This window comes from Varroa destructor, unplaced genomic scaffold, assembly GCF_002443255.2.
Source record: "Varroa destructor unplaced genomic scaffold, Vdes_3.0 BEIS01000004.1, whole genome shotgun sequence".
Lineage (NCBI taxonomy): Eukaryota > Metazoa > Arthropoda > Arachnida > Mesostigmata > Varroidae > Varroa > Varroa destructor.
Genome location: NW_019211457.1, coordinates 24,800,056 through 24,821,982, shown reverse-complemented (window position 1 = coordinate 24,821,982; position 21,927 = coordinate 24,800,056). Strand labels below are relative to the sequence as shown.

The following is a 21,927-nucleotide window of genomic DNA, read 5'->3' as shown; positions in this document are numbered from 1 at the left end:
TGGAACGGTTGCTAACATCGATGTTGTCTGGGTACACTGTTGTTTTAGCACTTAGCGAAGTTTCGCCAGAGTACCATAATAGACATTTGCCTGCCTTGTCAACAACCTCTTGGATTGATGAGAAGACCACAAGTGATGCCCGTTGGTTTACTGGACCCTTGCCTGAAGAAATTGCAGAAAGGGTTGATACACGTTGGCAGGCATCCAACGGGACAAATCAATCTTCCTCTAAACCGCTCTGTGTTGAAAGGCCTGGTAGAATGGATGAAGATCAGAAAAAGCTAAACTGGGTTTGAATTCTGAAGATCAAGGGTACGAGAAGAAGGCAAACCTTAAAAATGTTCATTAACTCATAATATGTATAAAAATGAATTAAAGAAAAATTGTCCTGTTCTAAATTGCATTTTCAATAGAAAAAAAAAACAGGTCACTGACTTATTATTATTTAACAATTGCTGATAAAATGCAAATAATAATGAAACGTGTTACGTATTTTTCATGTTTCTTCACGGTAAATACTGCGTATTTAGTTTGTGTGTTTGTTTCATATTTGTATTCTACGACGAATTCAGCATATTATCTGTTAGTACGAATAATAGCTAATGATACATCGTCCATGGTGTAGTTTGCCACACAGAATTTCCCTTCGATGACGATGTTTTTCGATATGACCAGATAACGGCCGTGTTCCAATGGGTCTTTGCATGCTTCGTTGGGTCGGTCCGTCGAGTCATGTTGTTAATCCGACTTCTGTGCCTTCTGCAGGCTCGCAACAAAGAACATTGATAGACTCTGCAGTTGAACAAACTAGAACTTATGATCAACTGGTCACTGCTAAGTGTTTGCTTATTTCTCGTGTAAGTAAATGCATCATGGTATATGTTCATTAAAAAATAGACACCTATTACCGGTAGTAAGATTCTCCCTGTGTGACAATCGCACACGCAGCTTTGTCTTTCATATAAAATGCCTAGGGCCGACAATTACGTACGATTACATCTGGCCGGTATTACGTGTCACCACTGCAAGGCCTGGTCGCCGAAAATGTTTTATAATACTTGAACATACTACAGTACCCCACTAGGACCATGGCCGCGAACCAAAAATCAGTAGCAACATGCATGTTTACACTATATGCATAAAATACATATACAATGTACAAAGCTAATATGTCGAAAGCGGTTCGTACAAAGTCCCCTTTTACAATTCTCGGCCGTCAAACTGCTGGCGAAGCCACTGTCGCTGTTCGACGTGCACCTGTTGTCATCATGCGAAAAGTGACGCGCCGCCGCTCGCGACCACCGCACGGCGCGTGAAGGAATTTAGTAGTGATATTGTATTTAGTCCTATAATCTGTAGCATGTCCATTGCTCTTTGACGCCGCAAGAACAAAGAAGAGATACCCGCAACGTGCTTTCTTCATTGTCTCTAATGTTCAGAAGCAGAATGCAAAATACGCCACCTGATCTATAGAATTTATCGACCGTGTGTCCGTTAACGAGGCATAGCACTGTCAGGCAGCGGATGTTAGCTTTTAATGGCTTTAGTGTTGCTGATGCGGGGTGGTCCGTTTAGCCTGTCATTGTGGCGGCGCTGTGTTCGACATTGGCATACCTCGGCTTGTTGCCTTCGTCGCGGGCGTCGATATTGATTTTGCAGTCCTAAACTTAGAATGTTGTTTATCGCAAACGAACCAACAAGCGACTACGGGTCATTCAGTGTAGTTCGTTCGTTTCTTCGAATTAAGGCGGTATTTTTGCCCTCGTACGTTTATTGTCTGCTAGCAAATACTCAATATTGGACACGCTTGTGACAGAATGGTCGGGTATTGTGGTAGGTTGTCTAGCGTAAGTTTTTGGTTCCCTGGATGACACCCCACTGTTGACTGCACGACTGGTTAAGTCTGTATAGGTGTTTAGGGAGTAGACGAGCGCGATCAAGTGCCAACCCAAGCCGACCAGGCAATAGAGGCTGTTTCGGTATGTGACAGTAACATTTGACAGCCACAGATAAAGATGTCGTCAATTGTGTGTATCCTTACGAATGCTTACTCTAGGCGCAGATTACTACCATTGTTACCACTGTAACAACAATGTAAGAGTTGTCTAAGAAATATTGTTTATATGCCAAATAACTATCTTACAAACTTTGAAGATTTTAGATAGATTTGAGAACGTTTGGAACTGTTGGACATTTTCAGTTTTTAAATGCAGCGAAAGTTTGTTCTGGTGTGACAGACCTGATACTGCTGGCAAATTCGCTTCTATATATGAATAACTTTCAGCATCGCGGTATTAAATACCTTAACTAACGTTGTTTTTCCCTAGTCTTTGAACAAAGTTGGCCATTATTTCGGAACCAGAATAGCTTCTGGACCGTATTATAACAGCTTCGTTCTAAGAGAGGTTTGATAATCAAGGACAGTATGCACTACGGAAACGCTTAAATAATAAACTTATTAAATAACTTGAAGCACAAGTTCATTCATTACGTATGCACATTTATAATCAGACACGAACTTATTGACCCGTTGGCATCATATTGCCTCAAGTCGATCTCAGAACACATTCTACGGCAGGTTCAACTAGATAGCGTTCTAGCTGTTCGATTGGTATTGATTTCCATTGCTTACTGCAATAAGTGTGTGCCTGCGTGTACGTGTTTAGACAATATGTCGTCGTGCACGAGTTAAATTTATACTCTATGCATTATTCGACGACTCACTGGAAATAGTTCGTTGACGGTAAACCGCTTCGTTTCCGTCGACGTATGACGGCTAGTCCGAAACCCCAGTGCAGAGATCATTAGATAAAATCCAGCACAAATTTTTCAAAGTGGCATAGAAACACGTTATTGTTGTTGACAGCAACACGTACGTGAGAGTGGTGCTCGTTTTCGAAAACAAAAGGAACAGTAAGGTGTCTTACGCATAGCGTCTCATATCGTTTTTGTAACAGCGGTTCCTTTGTAGCAATCAATTGAACCTAGCATCGGGGACGCTATAGCTTTGCCTATTCAAAGCAGGACGCGATCACATGCACTGTTTTTATGTAGAATCTAGTGCGACAAACTACCGTCTCATTATTGCAAAGCAAAAACGAGTACACAAATAACTTATGCTTAAAAGTCACCTTTAGCAACTGTTCCGTGTGGGTATTTCCAGTAGATTATTACTAAAAAGATTTACTCTCTAATGTCGTTTTCATTCGTAAGCATTTTTTTCAGGTAAGCGCTTAGAAGGAATATATATATAGGTTCCTGCTACGTGCCACGTACATGCTTGGTACGTGCAGCTAGGTTAAAAAATAACGCATATGAAAATCAACGGAGCAATTTTGAAAATGTTTTGGGTCTGCCATGCTGTCTGCAGCCATTCTATTTGGGAACACTCTGCTCAGCGAATCTCGTCGGTGGCGCACGGTAACAGGCTAAAATTGTGACAAATTATTGAACGATATCGAAGGCTATAAGGCATTGACATTTTCCGCTATATATCTATCCGCTATCAGCACTTTGCCGATTTTGTTGGCGTGATGTTCATTTAGAAGGTGGTTCGTCGTACAGTACAGAGCGCCGTTTCGGTTCCGGTGGCGTCCGACCGACTCGGCTTTGAGGCGACTTCATTCAATGCGAGAGATGAGGTTATAGACGCGTCTTCATCAGTGTTTTTATCAGTATCGATATCAGACTATAAGGAATCCTTTATTAGGCTTCGTGCGTGTGCCTAGCTAACCCGTCTCCTGGACTCCCATGCTCAGACGCCAAAGACTAATTAAGCAACAAAGCACTACTATCGGATCCCGAGGCTATGACGAACGTGGCGTTGGTGTCTGGATCTTATTCGTTTCTGTAGTTTTTGGTGCGCGCCCGACGCGTCCCGACAGCAACAATCATTGAAGTATTCTGCTCGACGAGGCTCTTCTTTGAACTCCTGTTCTTCGACTGTTTTTCTTCCGTCCGCACATCCGACGATCTTCTATCGATCCATCCATCCATTCATCCATCCATCCATCGAACGAGCGAGCGAGCCGAGCCGAGCCGAGCCGGCTAGTGAGTCAGCCGGCGCTGATCCTTCGTTTGCCGTCTTATCTCGTTTGCTGGTTACATATCTGTGTTATTCTTGCTTTTGCCGTTGTGGTTCAGCTGTAACCGAGTCGATCTCTGCCGAGGTGGCCTTTGGTTGTTGTTGAAATCCTGTAATAGCCACATGCGCAGCAGCGACAACAACGTCAGTAGCAACGGCATCCGCAGATCTTCGGACGCAAGCTGCTTAGCAAGCCACGCGTGGTGCCGCGTAGCAATGCATCGACTCGGCAGAACGTAGGGCAGTCCACCGCGGACGTTGACTACAACGACGAACTCGATCTGGCTTTGCTCATTTGAACGAATAGCCGCTACAGGCACTGCAGATAGCGAATGGCTGCACGTAAGTACGTGGCGGTAAAGGCTAACGCGACTTTGCCGTCCGAGTTCATTTGTCTACAGGGGAACGTTAGCAATGGCTGGGCGAAGGGCGGCAGTCGGGTGCCCTTCGTGGCGGGCGGCGACTCTGGAAGAGGCAATGCTGGCTAGCTCCTGTGTTTCGAAGCTGTTTCTGTGATCGCCGTTATCGTTGCAGTTAACGATGTTGCTGATTATATTACTACTACTGCTGCTGCTGCTGCTGACGACGACTCATGCCGAGTTACTTTATTCGTGCTCGTGCAGTCAGAATGTCCGCGGCAGAAATTGGTGGTCCATCCACGGGTCAAGCTGAGCTGGATATTCGACGATGCCCGGTGATTCGCGAAACATAGTTATTCCGGCGGCATCTCTGTTGTTCGCTTCCACACAGAGCACCACAGCCAGCATCGACGTCCAACTTACGGATGCGTGCATATCTGCCAATAGCGGACTTCCTTCAGTATGATCGCTTTCATGTGTACCGCCTGAATGTTGTTTTTGTTCGGAAAGATACTGCTGTCGATTGGCAAACAGCGTTCAGTGCGTGACGCCTCGAAAGCGTCACGACGACGAGCGACCGCGGTAGCAGCTAGTGATTTGCCGATGTCCGCGGCTCGACCGTCCTCTCCCATGACGACTGCGACCAAACGCTGCTAGCTTGACCTGATCAGTGTACCGCACAAGCTAGACATAGGCTGTAGCAGTTTACGCAATCATATGTGGGCTATCCTATCGGTTACTGTTGTTGTGCACAGCGCCTCCGATAGACAAACGTGTCCCGTTCTGTAACTTAGGGTGGTATTCGCTGTGCAACTTACGCATTAACGGCTATTATCAATTCTGTTGTTTATTATTCGTTTCTTTTATTTACTTGCTTGTATCGAGCTCGGTGAGCTTAAAGCGTAGCATAATAGCAATATAAAACCCGTCGTAAAATTCGCCCAGTACTGATAGGGTCATAAGGAGTGCTGTTTCGCTCTCAGCAATGGACAGTGTAGTGTCTGTCCTTTGTGGTCACACCCAGTTAGTTCTTCGGTCTTACCATCAAGGTGGTGGTATGGAGGATTCAAGTGAGTGCCGAACTCCACGCCCGGATCTGTAGAATTTTTGAGATGTCAGAAAGAACCTATCCCAGCTACAGTACATCGAATTGAACGCTTTTAATAATTTAGGCGTGCTTTGGACGTTCTTGAGCGGCTTAAGTCCATTGGCAAAAATCAACAACGAGCAAGCACAACACCGAGTGAATTTTTCGGTTGAATTTATTGGTTGGCGAATGCCATTGTTACACTGTCCTTTGCTATCGACCACTGCTACTATTATTAGAGCTCTTGCATCCTGGCGCTTTTGCTCCTGCACCTTGGACCTCCTCAGACGCTACGGACTGTTATCCTGTGCGCGCCAGATGAATACTGGTTTTACTAGCCGCTGCTAGCAGCGTTCGGTGGAGTATTTGAGTCCATTCAGGTCGTTACCGCCCAGCCAAGTACGATTTGGTCGATCGGTCTTGGCCAGACGTTTCGTCGCTGACGCTGGCTAGCGTCGAAGACGTTGCCGTGCTCCAGTAGCATTATAATCAGCGGCGTCTGTCCTTGTTGTTTTGTGTGCTTGTTTGTTTGCCACCGCATAGGTAATGGCGACGTCGTCTAGAACACGTTGAACATAACTTTCTTCGAAGAAGTAAAAAAGATGAAGAGTAATTTTGAATAAGAATGAGCGTCTCCCGGTTGACTTGTTTCTCCCTGATCGTTCTGTCTGAGCTAGGGTTTTTTTCGGCTGGCTTCAACGGTTCGCCGTTCAACGTCCACGGTGTCCAGAATCGTTGTCTTTCTAATCGGCGACTGGCCGGGCAACTGACGGAGCGTCAACCCATCAGCTCCTACTGTCACTGCAATGGCTGTTGATGGCAGCGGCGGTAGATCGGAACGGAGTAAAGCTGCCCCATAGAAAAAACTTGTTCATAGTGACGGTTCTATGAGCTGTGCGCATAACTCCCGCTCGAAAGGGAAGCAATGAAACCGCCAGCAGTGATAGCTAGTGCTTTTTTTACTCATGTTGCTTAAGCTGTTGTTATTGTTGTTGCCTGTATGTACCTTGGCTCATTCCTGTCGGAATGGTTCCCTTCCAGTGCTTTTTTGCTCTTTCCGCCTATGCTCCCGTTGCGCCTGTTCGCCTCTCCTGCGGCATCAGTCTTATTTCCATCGTCGTCTTTATCGTCTTGGTTTTCGTCGCCTGAGGGCTCTTCGCCAGCCATCGAGCAAAAGCAGGACTTGGTAGTTCACCTTCGTTTACGCTCTCAGCTTTGTCCAACTTATACCATATGAACTGGCACGCTATAACGAGCTCACGGCGCTGTCCTTTATTGTTGATTCGGCGCTAGCAGTTCGTTGTTTGTTTCGACGACGATTTGGCGGCATCGCTTTGGTGGTTTCACCAACAACAACAGTAATAACAATAATAACAACACAGCACAATACGACACAAAAACAAGAACACAATAAAAAAGAAGTGCTGTTTCCCTGTAAATATCCACAAGGGGGGAAATGGCATGCCGCGAGAATCAACAAAGCGCAGGATCCAGCAAGTTACCACAATGTATGTGAAAACCTATTATAGATTTAATTTGCAGTTGTCTGCAAGTCGGAGCTGATCGCGTCTAAGATACGCGCATACTAAGCGCAGCTGAGTGAAATACACCACGACATAGGAACTGTGTAAAAAAAGAAGCTTGTCAAATAAATAGATTGTTTTTCTTTTGGGAATATTGAGACATATTTGGCACTCGGCTATTGTAACCGGTAGAAAGTAACGAGCAAAGAAAAGCCAGTTAAACAGAATATAGGAGCAGATTGCTAGTTATCTAACGGGTGACGGGTGACAGTAGATAGACTCGAGGCATGAAGCCCCTGCTTCCATTAGCTATCGTTATGGTGATGAGCGTTATGCACGATATACACAGCGCGCAGTGGACATCAAAAATGCCGTTAATAGTTTTCCGTCGATGACGGCCGGGTGTCGAGTAACACCCCAGATTTGCGAATTGATACATAATGGGTTTTTGGAGTATTCATCTTGCCCCGAGGCAAACGTCTCTTTCTGGTATCACTTATGTGTTGCTATAGATAAAATACAAACGTAGAGTTATCGTCACCATTGTTGTTACTGATGAGTGCAATAGGAGTAGCTGGAACAGTTCAACCGCCATGTGAACAATTAGACAATTGCGTAAGGTTCCTTCCGGCGCGGCGCTCGTGGGCACCAGCCCGTTTGCTAACATCTGTGAAAGCGATTTCGTAACGTTGTTAAAGCGAGCGTCCGAGAAAAGCGGATGGCCACAACGAGTAGCGATCCAATCGTCCGCTTAGTATAGCAAACTGCAATTCTCTTTCGCGGCTCGCAAGCATCCTGTAATAACATGGGTGTGATTCACGCCATTTAGCCTAAGCGCCCAACTAGTCCGAGGTCGTGGACCGTGACTTTCTGGTTGGCCGCTATTCTTCGACGGAGTGGACAGCAGTCGCGAAGAGACGCACTTGGCTTTACATAGTTATTAACAGCACCAGATTCGCAGAACGCGCGATGATGACTGTCATCCCGTGCGTCATGTCGCTCGTTAAAAAAAGAGCCAACAGAAGATTGGCTGCAGTAAAGGTTCGCGTCGGAATACAGGGCAGCGACATGCTGGCTGCGCTATATCGCTATGCAACTAGTCTCGAGCTAGATCCCAGGCTGGACTCGAGTACAGGAGCCTGCTTAGTACTGCCAACACAGTTAATGCTAACAGCGGTCAGCGTGAGGTGTAGTACCCAACGATTCAAGCTGCAACTGCTGGTCGGGAAATGTAAACCGTACGCCCACAGATGGATGACAAAAACGATAAATGGGATACACGAGGACGCAATTCAAACGGCAAACGGTTGCTCCGCAAATCTTGTTGACACTTCGTGTTTCTTCTATGAACAGATATAATAGGTAGACGTCGATGTGACAGCAGTCATGACGCAGTCCAAATACTGGTTCAATGGCCAGCTAATGCGGTAAGATAGGACAGAATTAAATGTCTTGGAAAACTATTTTGGGTACTCAGATCCAGAGTCGGGATGGAACGCCTGTTGGTCTGTTTAGCTAGCCTGCAGATCAGTAGGTGGCGCCCCCTCGAGCGTTCATCTTTCTGTCTTTTACTTGGCCATTTCCAGCTATTGTATGGGACGATGACGAAGCGACCATGTAGCAACGAAATTCGTTGCTTGCCAGTGTGACAGACAGGTAATTGTTAGTTGTTGCTAATGCTGTGTGGCAAATCGTGGACGTCAGAAGCATCGAGCATGGATTGACTGTTTTATTACGCGGCGTTGGCTTGGGCTAGCTGTTGTTATGGAAAAGCGTTCATGTTTTGGACTTGCAAATAGTCAGTCACGTCAAGGCTATTGTGTATCTATTATGACTTCAGCCATTCGGAATGGCTGAAAGCACTGCTTAGGCGTGCTAGCATGAGCGGTGTAACTTGCTGTAGTTTATGTTGTTCTCCTGCTTTATCTACTTTGTGTGTGTCAACTTGACTTTCATTGCAAGCATAACATTCATTGATAGGATAGTAGAATAGTACCGGTTTTCATCGTTGATGTAAGTGTAGACAGAGACACACGATGGACGGATGGAAAATGAATAAACTTTAGTAATCATGATGACCATCAACGTTACTCTTGTCAGAGTGACGAGGTGTGCGTGTAGGTGTAAAGCTGATAATAACTGATCTCAGACCCGGCAGATGATCACTCTTATCATATCGATAAAGGCCATGGTAATAATCGAGAGTTAACAATATAGAATAAAGTGAAAGCGTATGATAAGCTTCGCCTCTACGATGGACAGCGGCCTTTCGGCTCCCTCTGTGCATCCGATAGCATATCTGCTTGCCCCTATCGACCTTATAATGTATATGCTAATGTCGGCGTTCACCCTTCATGATGGGTAAAACGACCAGGTACGACGGGTACAAACCGTTTTATAATTACGGACAGTGTTAACGGCCGTTGGCTTCGAGTGCTAAGCACAACGAAAAACATCGAACATAATCGAATATGACCTAACAATATATAGTTTTTTTTTTACTCAAATAACTGATGCAGGGCCCTGCAGCCGTATTGCCGTATGGCCGTATAGCATTTATTTTGGTAAAATGATGAAACGGCTTGCGCGAGTCTATCTGTCGGCTTGTTTGTCTTGTTGCCTACGTAAGGACTACGGAACACCCAGCAGCTCATCAATGCGTCGCCATACCCGACGTCGCGCACTGTTGTTGAGGTCGCGACTAACGGCCCGAAATAGTGGCTTAGTGGTACAGCGGTGACCTTTATGGATATGCTATACGCAATCTAGCCGTCATAAACTGTCTAATTACAGGACGCGAATACTGAACAATGGTTCTTCCGACGGTGCCTGAGCAGAGCAGCACTGAGCAGTCGACTGTAGAAGGTATGGAGGCAAAGGAACGAGCACGAGTGTATGATCGGCGTAAACGGCGGCGGCGGCCGCGCAGACGTGCAGAGTCATAGACACCGTGCCAGCTATGGAGGCTGGGTTTTTGTTAACTTGCCGAGTAAGAATCGCGTAGCGTCAGTTGGAACTCGACCACTGATAGCAAGGTCTTAATAAGGCTTTCCGCGTAGAGTCACGAACTCTCAATTGTCTGCCTTCACTGTAACTCTTCGCTGGCACAACATGGCAGCTATCCGTGTTAAGTATTACGCACTAACTATCTTGCCTACAGCCGCTGCTGTTGCCGATGACTAAGCAACAGGTTCGCTGATGCCACAATAGCTCTATCTAAAGCCGTTGCGATTACATCGATACGTCGCTACACTGAGTCGCATTACGATGACCGAGTCTGTCTGCGGTGGACTTCACGAAATGAGAATAAAGCACATACGGTGCAAGAAGGACCCGAAGGCGCGATGCCAACCAATATCAATGTAATGGGCTTACGGCGAGCTTGCAGCGTTACTGAAAAAAGTAATTGTACGAAAGTATGAGTCGCATCGTTGAGAATAGCTGAGACAAACTGTTAATAATACAGAATGCATAGCATTAGTTTACTTGCAAATAAGTATCGGAAAATGCAAATATGGTAAACTTGTCTTAATAACCTTCCACATAGCCCTAGTGCTTCGCAACCGCTGTTGGTAAGTGTCTATATTATATTAGGCTTTCGTAACGTAGTCTTACGACTGCTGACCATCGAACTCAACGGACGCAACCAGAACCTAACGGAAAATAATATCAAAATCAAAATTAATTACGATTACTTGTATTTCATGAATCTTGCTTCGTTTTTTTTTTATCAAGATTCTCACTATTGTTGGTTTCTTGGAGAATCGAACGTAGAAAACTTAAAGGTTCCTCACTACCAAGTACAAATGGTACTGCATGTGACTATCGGCTAAGGACTCATCGTCTTCAGTTGCTTCAGGGTGTTTCAAAACTTCTTTTCATTTCGACTTTTCCTTATCGGGGTAACAAGCCCATGTAATTTCAACCATTAGCGATGTCGTTGTCATCGCCTTCGCCGCAGTAGCGAACGGTAAGTCAATGGCGTTCTATATCTAAGTTGATAATATATTGCTTGCTGCCACAATTGGACGCAATCGCCTGTAATAGACGGATTTGGTCGTCTACGGGACTTCTTGACATGCCAATGCAGTGGGGTCGTCCATTACACAACGGGACGGCAGCTGCCCACCGCCGCGGCTTTTGTTGCTGGGCTCCGATTTGGACTCAGTGTCGCTGCTGGTGCCACTGCCGCAGCGGTCACCACTGCCTCCGAATAATGGCGTAATCAGTCATTTCTAGTTTGTTGTGCTTTGACTCTAGGCCTAGGCTAGGACAGACCAAAAAAAAGGCAAGGCATTGCGACACAAACCAAAGCGTACCAGACAAGAGCGCTGTAACCGTAGCTGGCTTTTTCCGCTGGGGGCAAAACGAGTAGCAAAGATTCTGTTTTACGTTACAACATTGCTCCATCGTTCTGTTTGCACGGTGGCCTACTTCGATGGGGCACAGCCTACGCGAACTCGTTCACGATCAGACTTAAACCTGTCATATAACTATGCGTTTTCTAAGTGGCAGCGAATAGCGGAGTTTGAACGAAGGACATTGTTTCTGGCATGTTATCATGAGGGATTTTCCTAGATGCTTTTCGACTTGTATGTATGTCCCTTACCCCCTTGTGCCGACCCGCGGACATCGCTTCCTTGCCAGCAGTGTAGCGTGCCAATGACACGAAAGGTATCGCTTCCCACGCCGGTGGAACTTCCAACTAGCGAACGGACTATCGACAGTAGCTAACAATGATAATGACGACGTTAGTACAGCACGGGAGGGAAACGGCCATGCAGCAAGTCTCAGTTCTGGGACTGAATTAATAGCATACACTCTGAGCCACTGCTTGCTAGACAAAGCGCTTTCATAAGAGACGCTAGGATCGCGTTACGCATGTAGTAGATTTATACGCATGGCTTATTAAACCCAATTTAATCAAAGCTGGTGAATACCTTTGGCCATAAAAATGCAACTTAGATATTATGTTACTTTGAGAAGCTCTATGGTCTGCAGAATTTACCTTGCAAACTTGGCGTGCAAAAGGCTCGTCAATCAAGCAGGCGCAATCTGGCCACAACAGCCATAGTATCGAGCTTTTCTCTGTCATAGAGCGTAAGTGTAGTATGAACGTTCGGCTCGATCGAGTTCAGCATACGCGGGCAAGAAAATTCGGTCGTGAATACATTTTCGACACATAGATGCATGTCTAATAACACTTATATACTTTGTCGGGACTTGAGGTTTTGAATAGATTGACAAGCAGAGCCATCTGGTGTATGAATTTTCCTAAAAGGCGAAAAAGCTCTTTGGCGATATGCACGTCCACTTACCTAAAGCCTTTTATTTCGAGCGTACGAATCCCTGTGTCCTTTTTATTGATACCACTTACGAGCCCTACATAGACCTTTACAGGAAATAAACAAAAAGAGTTAAATAGAAAACTCCAAGAAGAACGGCGAATAAAAATTTGTTTCGATTGTATGTTAACTGTTTTACATCCTTCAGTATACGTTTACTGTTGCAATAAATAGTAGTTCCTTAAAAAACAGTTTTTATATAAAGAACATTTTTAGGCGTTTGTTTACACCGTTGTCACATTTCTAATATGCGAAAATAGATCTATAGCATGGACCTTTCAGAGGGGGGACCAGAATTGGTAAAGCTTACCACCTGAGTGACCCCCTAGGCTTGTAATTAGGCCTCATTTAATTTTGAAGAGTACAAGATTAAAAGAAAATAATAAAAAATAGCGGGCTTTCCAGAAGTCTCCCGTACCATTGAATCTGTAAACGTATAAGCGTTTAGCCGCAAGGCTCACAACTCTGCATTTCGTTGCGAACCACTGGTATTACTTCTATAAAATCTTAGATATCTATATTAGCCGCTGCTGTGCCATTGTTCGTAAGATATATTCTAATATTGACGAGCCACGTCAATAAATAAGGACTATAAGTGAAGGGTTAACGAAGGGCTAATTAAATAAGAAGGTAAATATTTCCTCATATAAACGAACTGTTTAAATGATTGGCGCCATCTAATACAACGCACGAGGTGACCACGCGGCTGACTCTTCTTCTAAATAAGGCCTGCTTTTATAGCGTGAAAAGGTGTTTCCAAAGGATATTTGCCTCTGAAGTGTTGCAGGATTACCTTTTCTTCTGTTTATTGCAAGCCTTGTGCGAATCGCACTAAATGCCTCCAGATTCGTTTGTGTTTCCTATATCAACGGGCTGCGTATGGAGAACTGGATCTGTCATGACGGTACTTGACAAAGCACTGAACGACAAAGAGGCCTTTATGGGAACTCTTCATTTAACACGCCGCTTTTTTTGAATGATAAAGGTTACACTGAATTACGGGCAACAAGTTTCTGGCAGAGCATCCCTATGCTGTCGACACAAACATGATACTCATGTTATGTAATAATTTACTTCTAAATATACAGGTATGTTAAATATGGAAGTTAATAATATATGATCTTATACTAAAATACCAACTACGCGCTTGGTAACTACTGAGGCAAGTGATGAATCACGAATTAATCAAAACATAGGGCAAACCAAGATCAAGGGTCCGACGCATCACGATATACAATGTTTTATCTGGTGTCTCGACATCCGCCTTACATAGTCTAGTAGCAAGGGGCGAACTCATAGTCAGATAGTAAAGTCTTGTGAGTCCGTGCAGTTTGTTTTTCCGTTTTTTCACGGTAGACGGCGCGTCGTCCGGATATTGAAGGCATCGCAGGGATAAACACATATGGATGGAACTTTTCTCCCTGCGGTAGTTACTAAGTCCGCTCGGTTATGTTGAGTGAATGAGTACGCAAAAATGAGCCGTGGCCTCACGGATGCAATACATCGCGATAGATTTATTTGTTACGCTTATGATTGATGGTTTGATTACACGTGATCGGCAAGAGGCGAGTTTTTCGCAAAAGACTTCGTTATTTTTAATTTTGCCCTTTTCAATGAACGCCAGGGTCGAGTACCGGATTTATAAAATGTTTATACCGCTGTCTTGTGTATGATATGTGCGTAAATGACAAATGGCCAGACACTAGGATGGAGTGCTCGGGGTTAGCAGATGCAGCTGGCGGAATTACAACTGAGTGAAGTTCTGCGTTGGTCGTATAATGAACTCGTGCCCTTTACACGAGCGTCGCTTTTCGCGCTCTTCGAAGTCGATGTGTTGTTCCTCGAACTCTGAAGTTGAACTCGAACCATTGAGTTTTTCCATGTCCCACAGAGCCTCACTTTATTGAGCATCGTAGGGAACACTAGGAATGGCTGCCGCTTTTTTAAACGTGTATTTGTTATTTACGTCCAATGCAGAATCTTATTGCAGGATAGCTTAATTTTACAACATATTCATAACTGATAAAATTTAAGTAATTTCTGTTTGAGTATTCCTGTTGTAGTTGTCTTTGGATCGAGACTATTACAAGGAAATATTTCATTAGTGCTTACGCCTCACATATGTAAGAATTAAAGTCAACGTCAGTGTTCAGGTTGGTCTGTTTTCGTTCTGTGCGCGGAATCAGGTGAAATGAGACGGATGACGTTTTGTTTTTTAAACAAAAAAAAATAATTCTTTTAGGCATGAGGTTCGCAGTAATTTTTTCGTTAGCCTAAGGCTACCTTCCAAAAATCCCATTCACTTCTGTCTTTGGTATATATTTATACATACACATGTGCACACAGTCTCTATTTTATAGGACTATTTATAGGACTCCAGCTTTCGTTGCTAATCTAGTTTAGTGCCGATTTTTAAAGCACTTTATTGATTATATCATTACATGCAGGTTCCATCAATCGATCATTTACAAATCCGTATATACGATTTTATCAATTCTACCATTTCTACCCTCCATGCGGGTAGATAGCATTGTCAGTTTCGCTTCATGTTAGATACTTAATTGGTACTGGATTACTGTAGATTACATACGTTTGGCGTCGGTCCCTTCATTAATGGTGTCAGTAAAGATAGGGAAAAATGGCAGAAGTCTATCTGTACGTCACACTGCAATGGACCACTTGAAGATATGAGTAATTACAACGGTTACGTTGAACGTATAATCTAATAGCGAATATCATGGGATTTCAAAATTCTCCGTATCCGTCAACGGAACATGCCCAATTGATAGTAGGCCGTCATCCGAACCATCAAGCATCATTTCTGACCTTGAATTACCGCCGGTGACTTTTCTGTCCAAAAGTTCTCATTTGCTTTTTCTTATGTCGCTAAGGTTGTTGTCGTAAACCTCTGATCGTTCCTAATGTCGACCTTCAAACTTTCAGGCGGGTTTCGGAGCATAAGCAGGCCTATTTAGACTTTTTTCTACACAGCCACATCTCGATACTCGAGTATCATTTTCTTTTTGTAGTTAACCCCTGCGCAGTTCGAATGTCTATCAGATTGCTAGTGATATTATCCAAATATCCGTCTATTACCATCGTCACAGATAATTTGTGTACCTCTTGATTCCGTCGGTAATTAAGCCACTGCTAGGTGTAAGGCCATACAATCGGCCTCGCGCTGAGCATACTGAAGCACTAACAAGTATAGCGGGAACAATCATTTCGTCTAGTCTCCATACGTGATGATACGCTTTCCGTCGTTCTGCCTGAGCGTTAGTTGCGCGCGTCCTTGGAAAACTGGTTCTACTGTGGTACCAATGGAGCGCAGCGGCCCAAACACCAATAGCGCGTAAGCTGTCGTTAGCTGGTTTCTTTGCGAAACAGCGGCGATGGCAGCACGAAGCAGCAGCCCTGCTGACGTGGCCTCAGCCACATGGTAGTAGCTTGTTGAATCCGATCCGTTCTATTGCGTTTAGTGGCTTTTGCAGCCGGTTGCCAAAACATGGAGCCACTAGCGCTGCTGCCGTCAGGCCAGCCCAGCACAGCCGAGATTATGGCCTGTGCCGATGCAACCGATGGAGATTTTGTCGTCCGCACTATTGCGATTGCAAAGCCCAGATACAAATTGGATGTGGTCAGTTCCGCCGGCCAACCGCGTCTCGTTAACTGGCATGAAAGGACAAGGCAGAAGGCGGGGGGCGCTGGGGCGATTCACGCCTTGTGTATGATGCGGTGACCACAAGTTGTATACTGTTATAAGATATTATTATATAAAATGGCAATGTAGTACTATGTGGTATAAAGGCGATCAAAGGACATTATGTCTATGGCCGGTTGTTGCAAATTTAATTATTCGAATATAGAAAATGGCGATAAGTGAAGTTGACAGCGAATAAGTTAATAAGATCCAACCACGTTAAGCCATTGGCTGTGTCGATATGTTCAAAGGCGTCTGTTGGCGTACATAGAATCGTATTGTTAAAGAATGCTAAATGTATTTTGTCGTTATTTCTGATGTAACTGTTATGGCTAGTCGTAGAGAAACGTGAACGCTTCTGAGAACGTCTATTTAAATAATAGCTTCTCTTCCTTCACAACAACCTTCGATTGTCCGAGCTCGTCACGAGGTCCACCAACAGAGCAGACTACATTAAAAGTTACACATCGGAGCATGCGAGTTCGGAGCAGCAGAAACGTTCGAGGCCCCAAGGCTTAATTCCTGATTCCATTCAAGATTACCATTTGGTTACATTCAGTTTATTTCCATCCAACTTTCATTCCCTGTAATCATTTTCCACCCTAAAGAATTCTACCGGAAAGATAGCTATTAAATCACGAAACTGATGATAGTGTGCGTCGGCGGCAGCCAGGCGCCCTTTGGTTTCTTCGAGAGAGAGAGAGAGACAGAGAGAGAGGGGGCTATGTAACTCCGCCAATATACACTAAGTATTATGCGTGATACTGGGGACATGGCAGAGGGGAAATATGCATGCATGTGAGGAACTTGTCGAGATCACATAGTCTAATGAGCATCAAAACAAACTGAACAGCAATGGCGGCGCTGTCGATCCAAACGAAGCCCTTCATCGCTGGTCGACCGGAAAACCGCGAATCACGTAGAAAGGCCTCGACAGAACGTTGCTATAAATCCCGTGTTGCATAACGATTTCTGGTTTGGCCTGGTCCTTATCCCATTAAAAGCGGGCCCATAAGAACTAACGCGGGATAAAACGGTTCATATCGCTTGCCGTCCAGAATTAGCAAAACTATCGACGTAAACCATGGATGCTGGCAGTGTCTATGAACGACGCTTGTTTAACGACTAGATAACACTAGTGGCTAGTGGTGGCGCTAGTGACTGGCTCTTTTGATATGGCTCGCCGTGCTGCTATAAGAAATCGATAGCAATATATTTCATTATGAATATTACGTACAGTATGAGAGAAAAAGGTATGCAATGAACGAAACCAGCCAGGTCGTCAGCTACAACAGGCGCAAATGGTGGTCGGACCTAAGCTAAGAAAAAAAAACAACGCGTCTTTGTTGATCTCAGTCCCGTCGACAGCTAATGCTGGTCTAATAGCACATGCCCATTTAGGCGGTAGAGGCGTCAAGTTTTAGAGTAGATAGCGAGAGAGCAAATGTAGTCGAGCTGTAGGCCCTAAAATTACAAGGCCAAAAAGAAGTCCCAACAGGCTTATTTTTGAGGGTTATTATATAGATACTGCTAGTCACCACGAAATCTCATGTAGGACGGTGCTGTCGTCGGTAAAAGACGCCCGCACCCACCAGACGAGCCAACTCACGCCAGTGGCCTAAGTGCTAACGGTCGATGTCATTTTCGTAGACACAGCAACGTACGGCGCAGTAGGACAGTACTGTGTTTTTGGAGTTATCGCTGTCCCTCTGTAACCAGGAGTGGGCCGTAAGCTATCGCTAAATGAGGTCAATCCCTGAAGCCCGGCAACAATTAGCCATTAATTGCCTCAAATCATCACTGACAACTGTGTCTATATCGTAAAATCGGCTCTCACATGCGGGTCTGATATTTCAGCGCTTGAATGTACTTCGGTGAAAAACGTGTGAACGTGCACTATGCCTAATAAGGGAAAAATCTGGTGCACTGAAAGGACGGGTGATGTGGCCCTATTCGGTCAGTAAGTGACAGCCGCAGCGAAGAGCTGTAACGTAAATCATGGCTTGTTTATATATCCGCAACTGGTTTCACTAAAGGATATTTGCTCTGTAAAATTGCATTATTCTAGCCTGGTTGTCTGTATGTGCGGCGGCCTGGGCCGGTATTCGTCCCGACGGCGATATGACGGTTTGCGTTACGCATCGAATATGTTGTGATGGTTACAGGGCGTACCAAGTACGAATTCTAGGTACAAATCTGCGCACATGACGATGTACAGTGGGCTATATATATATATATATATATATATATATATGTATACACATCCGCGTATGGGTTGAATTATTTGGTAATCTCTTGATGTTTTGTTTCTTCTTCTTCTATTTATTGAATTGCAATCTATAAATCCGAAGATTAAACAGCGCTATATTGTAGTACTGCGGGCGTTTCAGCAGTTCGAGAGGAACGCACTCCTTTGCAATTTTCTCTAGCTGCCAAGCTAGGCAAGACAGCCACAAATGTCAGATCGTCTCAGAAGCGCTTATACTATTTTATACGAGATCGTTGGTAATGGACGTTCGCGCCAATATCTAGTGGATGAATGCATGAGAACAGCTCACCGGAATCAATCTTGAAGCAACAGCATGTTCTAAATCGATTGAAAGTCGGCAGCGGTTGGCCATTTTTTTATCATTCTACATACAACCTTTAGCTCCTTCATCACCTGTATTATGTTCCTGCTGCGTTTCGCTCACTCGCCGGATCTGTTATGAAAAGACCTGTCTAAAAATTAGCAGCGGCATTACGATTGTCACGTGCGCGCAAACGGCCTGCTTACATGTGAGCTACCCCCACGTATGGCTGCAGGAACAGTAGCAGTGTGCTGCATCTTCAGATCGATTTCAGAACGCCACCAACGGTGGACTCGATGATTAAGCCGATCGAGCGATTCGTTTCATACATGAAAGTCACCGACAAGAGCAATCACTCCCTGTGGAGCGGGTACAGGGCCACTCATTGCAGCTGCGGTTCACGCAACTAACCACGATACAATTAGAAGCTAACTTTCGTACCCAATCCCTCCCTGGACTCAGATAAAGGGAATTCGGTTCGTATCTCCAACCAGCGAAGCAATGTTGCAGGCAGGCCTTTTCGTAATGCTGACTAATATGTTGTAGCCGACCAGTGGTGGCTAGCTACCTTAGCAACTACTGAAGACAGCTACTAGTTAGAAGAGCACTTCAATTGTCTGCTGGTCAGCTTTTAAATCGACGCTGTGCCGTTTTTGGCGAACTCACGCTGGCACTTGTATAGAACTAACAATCATCATGATAAAAGTACACGTATGAGTAATACTTTTCGGTGACGTAACGAAAAATTCGTTTTGCGCCACGGAGAGCGTTCGATAGTTTTCAGAGCGAAGTTGATAGCTTCGAAAGCATTCATAATGCTTTAGTGCCAGTACGGAAACACAGTGATAGTAAAGAACGATTGGCTGGTCAACGACGACGATGACAATGCCAAATGTCGTTTGGTGAAATACTTTGTTTTTTTAACCGCGACATAGAAAAAAAAAAAAAAAAAAAAAAGTATTTTATTCTTGTACTTGGGAGTCGGCAAACCTAAAAGATTAAGTGGGCATATTTCACGGGGCATTTTTCAGGATCAACTAACCATCTATGTCACTCACGTAATGAGATTTTACAATTTTTTTTTTATGTGCAAATTTTTTGAACTTGTCCAGCTCGCGCCAGACCATTGCCGTCTAGCTAGTGTACCTCTATCGTATTATCTGCATAACAATTTGATAATAGCACTTTTTGACCATATACGGTTCACGTTAACCATGTGATATTAGGTTAAAACTTGGAGAAATTTCACAAAAGTTGAACTGGAAGTTCTTCTTTACTTGAGCGATTAAGCTGATTGTGACACACCTTTTTGAATTTTGTTTAAGTTGGATTAGCCGAATGCTAGGCCGTCGATGTTTTCCTCAATGTATACTGATGTATTTTTGTACGTATATCTACTTACGGAACATGGGTGGGACGAAGCTAACCACTATGTCTGCCGAAAGCCTCTTATTAATGCGGTAATACCTCTAGTGATGTAATAAGAATTACTTGATAAAAGCATGTATAAAACGTATACATGCAATGAATACAAGGTAATAGCGGTTATTACATGTTCTGTAAAAATCGTTATGGAAATATGCAGAAAATTGAACGTTTCATCAAAAAGCGTATTTCAAGAGAATATATTTTAGGCAGAAAACATATTCGAATCGATGACGACTTCCGCTAAGAAATTTGCCCCAGCCATACAAGAAGCCCTCGTTTATGACGGCAAACTATAGTAACATTATGGTAGTACAAGAACCTATTCCTTATCAGGCGCTATGCATCTGCAACCAAACAGGGATCAGAAATCCTAGTCATTTGACCGGGTATGGACAAGCTGTGTAAAACAGGTTGTTTACAGGTCACGCTTTATTCGAATGTTTGATTCTTGCACCGGATAGGTAAAGCTTCGTTGTAAGGGTTCGGTTAGCCATGCAAACGATAGTCTGTATTCAGATGATGAGATCGTTTATCAAAAACGACGATCATCAAGTCTCTTCTGACCGATTTGAGCAGGTAGATATCAGCTGTAATAAAGTAGATTGACGAACGAAACACAGAAACGTCAGCATAACGACTTCTTTTTTATGGCGTTTCTTGTATGAACAAGAAGGCACAACAACAACAAAGAGACAGGGAGCAACTAATATTAGTCGAAACCGACAAATAGTGGTCATATGAAGTTTTGCCACGTCTAAAGCTTGTTGCTTTAAAAGACTCAGCCGTCACTCATGCGTCTTTATGCTATATTTATCTTTAGAAATTGATGTATATAGTTTGACTGTTGAATACGCAACTAGTTTCCACGAACATATCCATTTTCGAAGGTACATGTATGAAATCTCCACAAGACACGCGCTGAACGGAAGATTATTGAGATATTTCATCTGAATAGGAAAAGCCTTAAAGACATAAACAAATATTAAGGAATATCGTACGTGCCGTAACAACGACACTAACATGTTGGTTTACCAAAGTACATTTAGGATTACATTGTAATATTTCGCTTGCAACACCCCCCGCTCAGTAGTCAGGGGACGTTGGTACTTATTCTACACCGTGAAATGTCCTTAATTATGAATGATCCTAATTATAAAACAAAGCATGTACCTATTTGTGTATTTTCGAACGTATGGGTTAAAGGTAATGGTATCCAAATGAATCTGCTAGTTGTTACCTGGTTATTAGCCTTCACCTATTTGTGGTTAATCGTTTGCTTGAACCGATAGATACTACAATAGAGGACGGCCTTTTTACGGCTAATAGGCCAAGTTATATCTTCCACCTTGTCAAATATGTTATAGGAGAAGCTAGATAACGACAATACGGAGAAAAATTTGGCGAATTACCATTGAAAAAACAACTTGGGAATAAGATGTATTTCGATATGCAGAAAAGTAATAGATTTTGAGGTCCGCGTACCTGGACATAATTCTACCTTAGGTGGACAGACGGGTGCGTAAAATCGTCAGTGAAAGTAGGCATAGGAGCTCGAATACTTCTAAATCGACATTCGTCTACTAATAAAGGGCAAATACATATTTGAATGAACTGTAGTCGAAAGAGCCAGGGAAATCATTGCATTGTACATAACGACGAGCACTGAATGTTATTTCCGGGCAGGAAAGATACGAAAATAGTGGCAATTCATAAGGAGTCGATATAGGTATATACCGATATTTTGTTTATTAACATAAATGTTATTAATTTTAAGTACCCTTGTTAGTAGATGATATATATATATATATATATAGATGTCAGTTATGTCTGT

General features: G+C 43.8%; 2 protein-coding genes across 37 annotated transcripts in view; both read left to right on the top strand.

Moving 5' to 3' along the window:
• Window positions 1–2,367, top strand: part of LOC111248821 (uncharacterized) — a 28,860-nt gene extending 26,493 nt beyond the window's left edge. For both annotated transcript variants that reach the window (XR_015326313.1, XM_022801816.2), the window contains exon 2: window positions 49–2,367. Coding sequence is in view for 1 of the 2 variants with exons in the window: in XM_022801816.2 (XP_022657551.1) it covers window positions 49–296 (248 nt within the window). In the remaining variant the exon portion in view is untranslated. The remainder of the gene's footprint in view (window positions 1–48) is intronic.
• Window positions 1–21,927, top strand: part of heph (polypyrimidine tract-binding protein 1 heph) — a 327,260-nt gene that overhangs the window by 279,722 nt on the left and 25,611 nt on the right. The gene's annotated exons all lie outside the window — the stretch shown is intronic.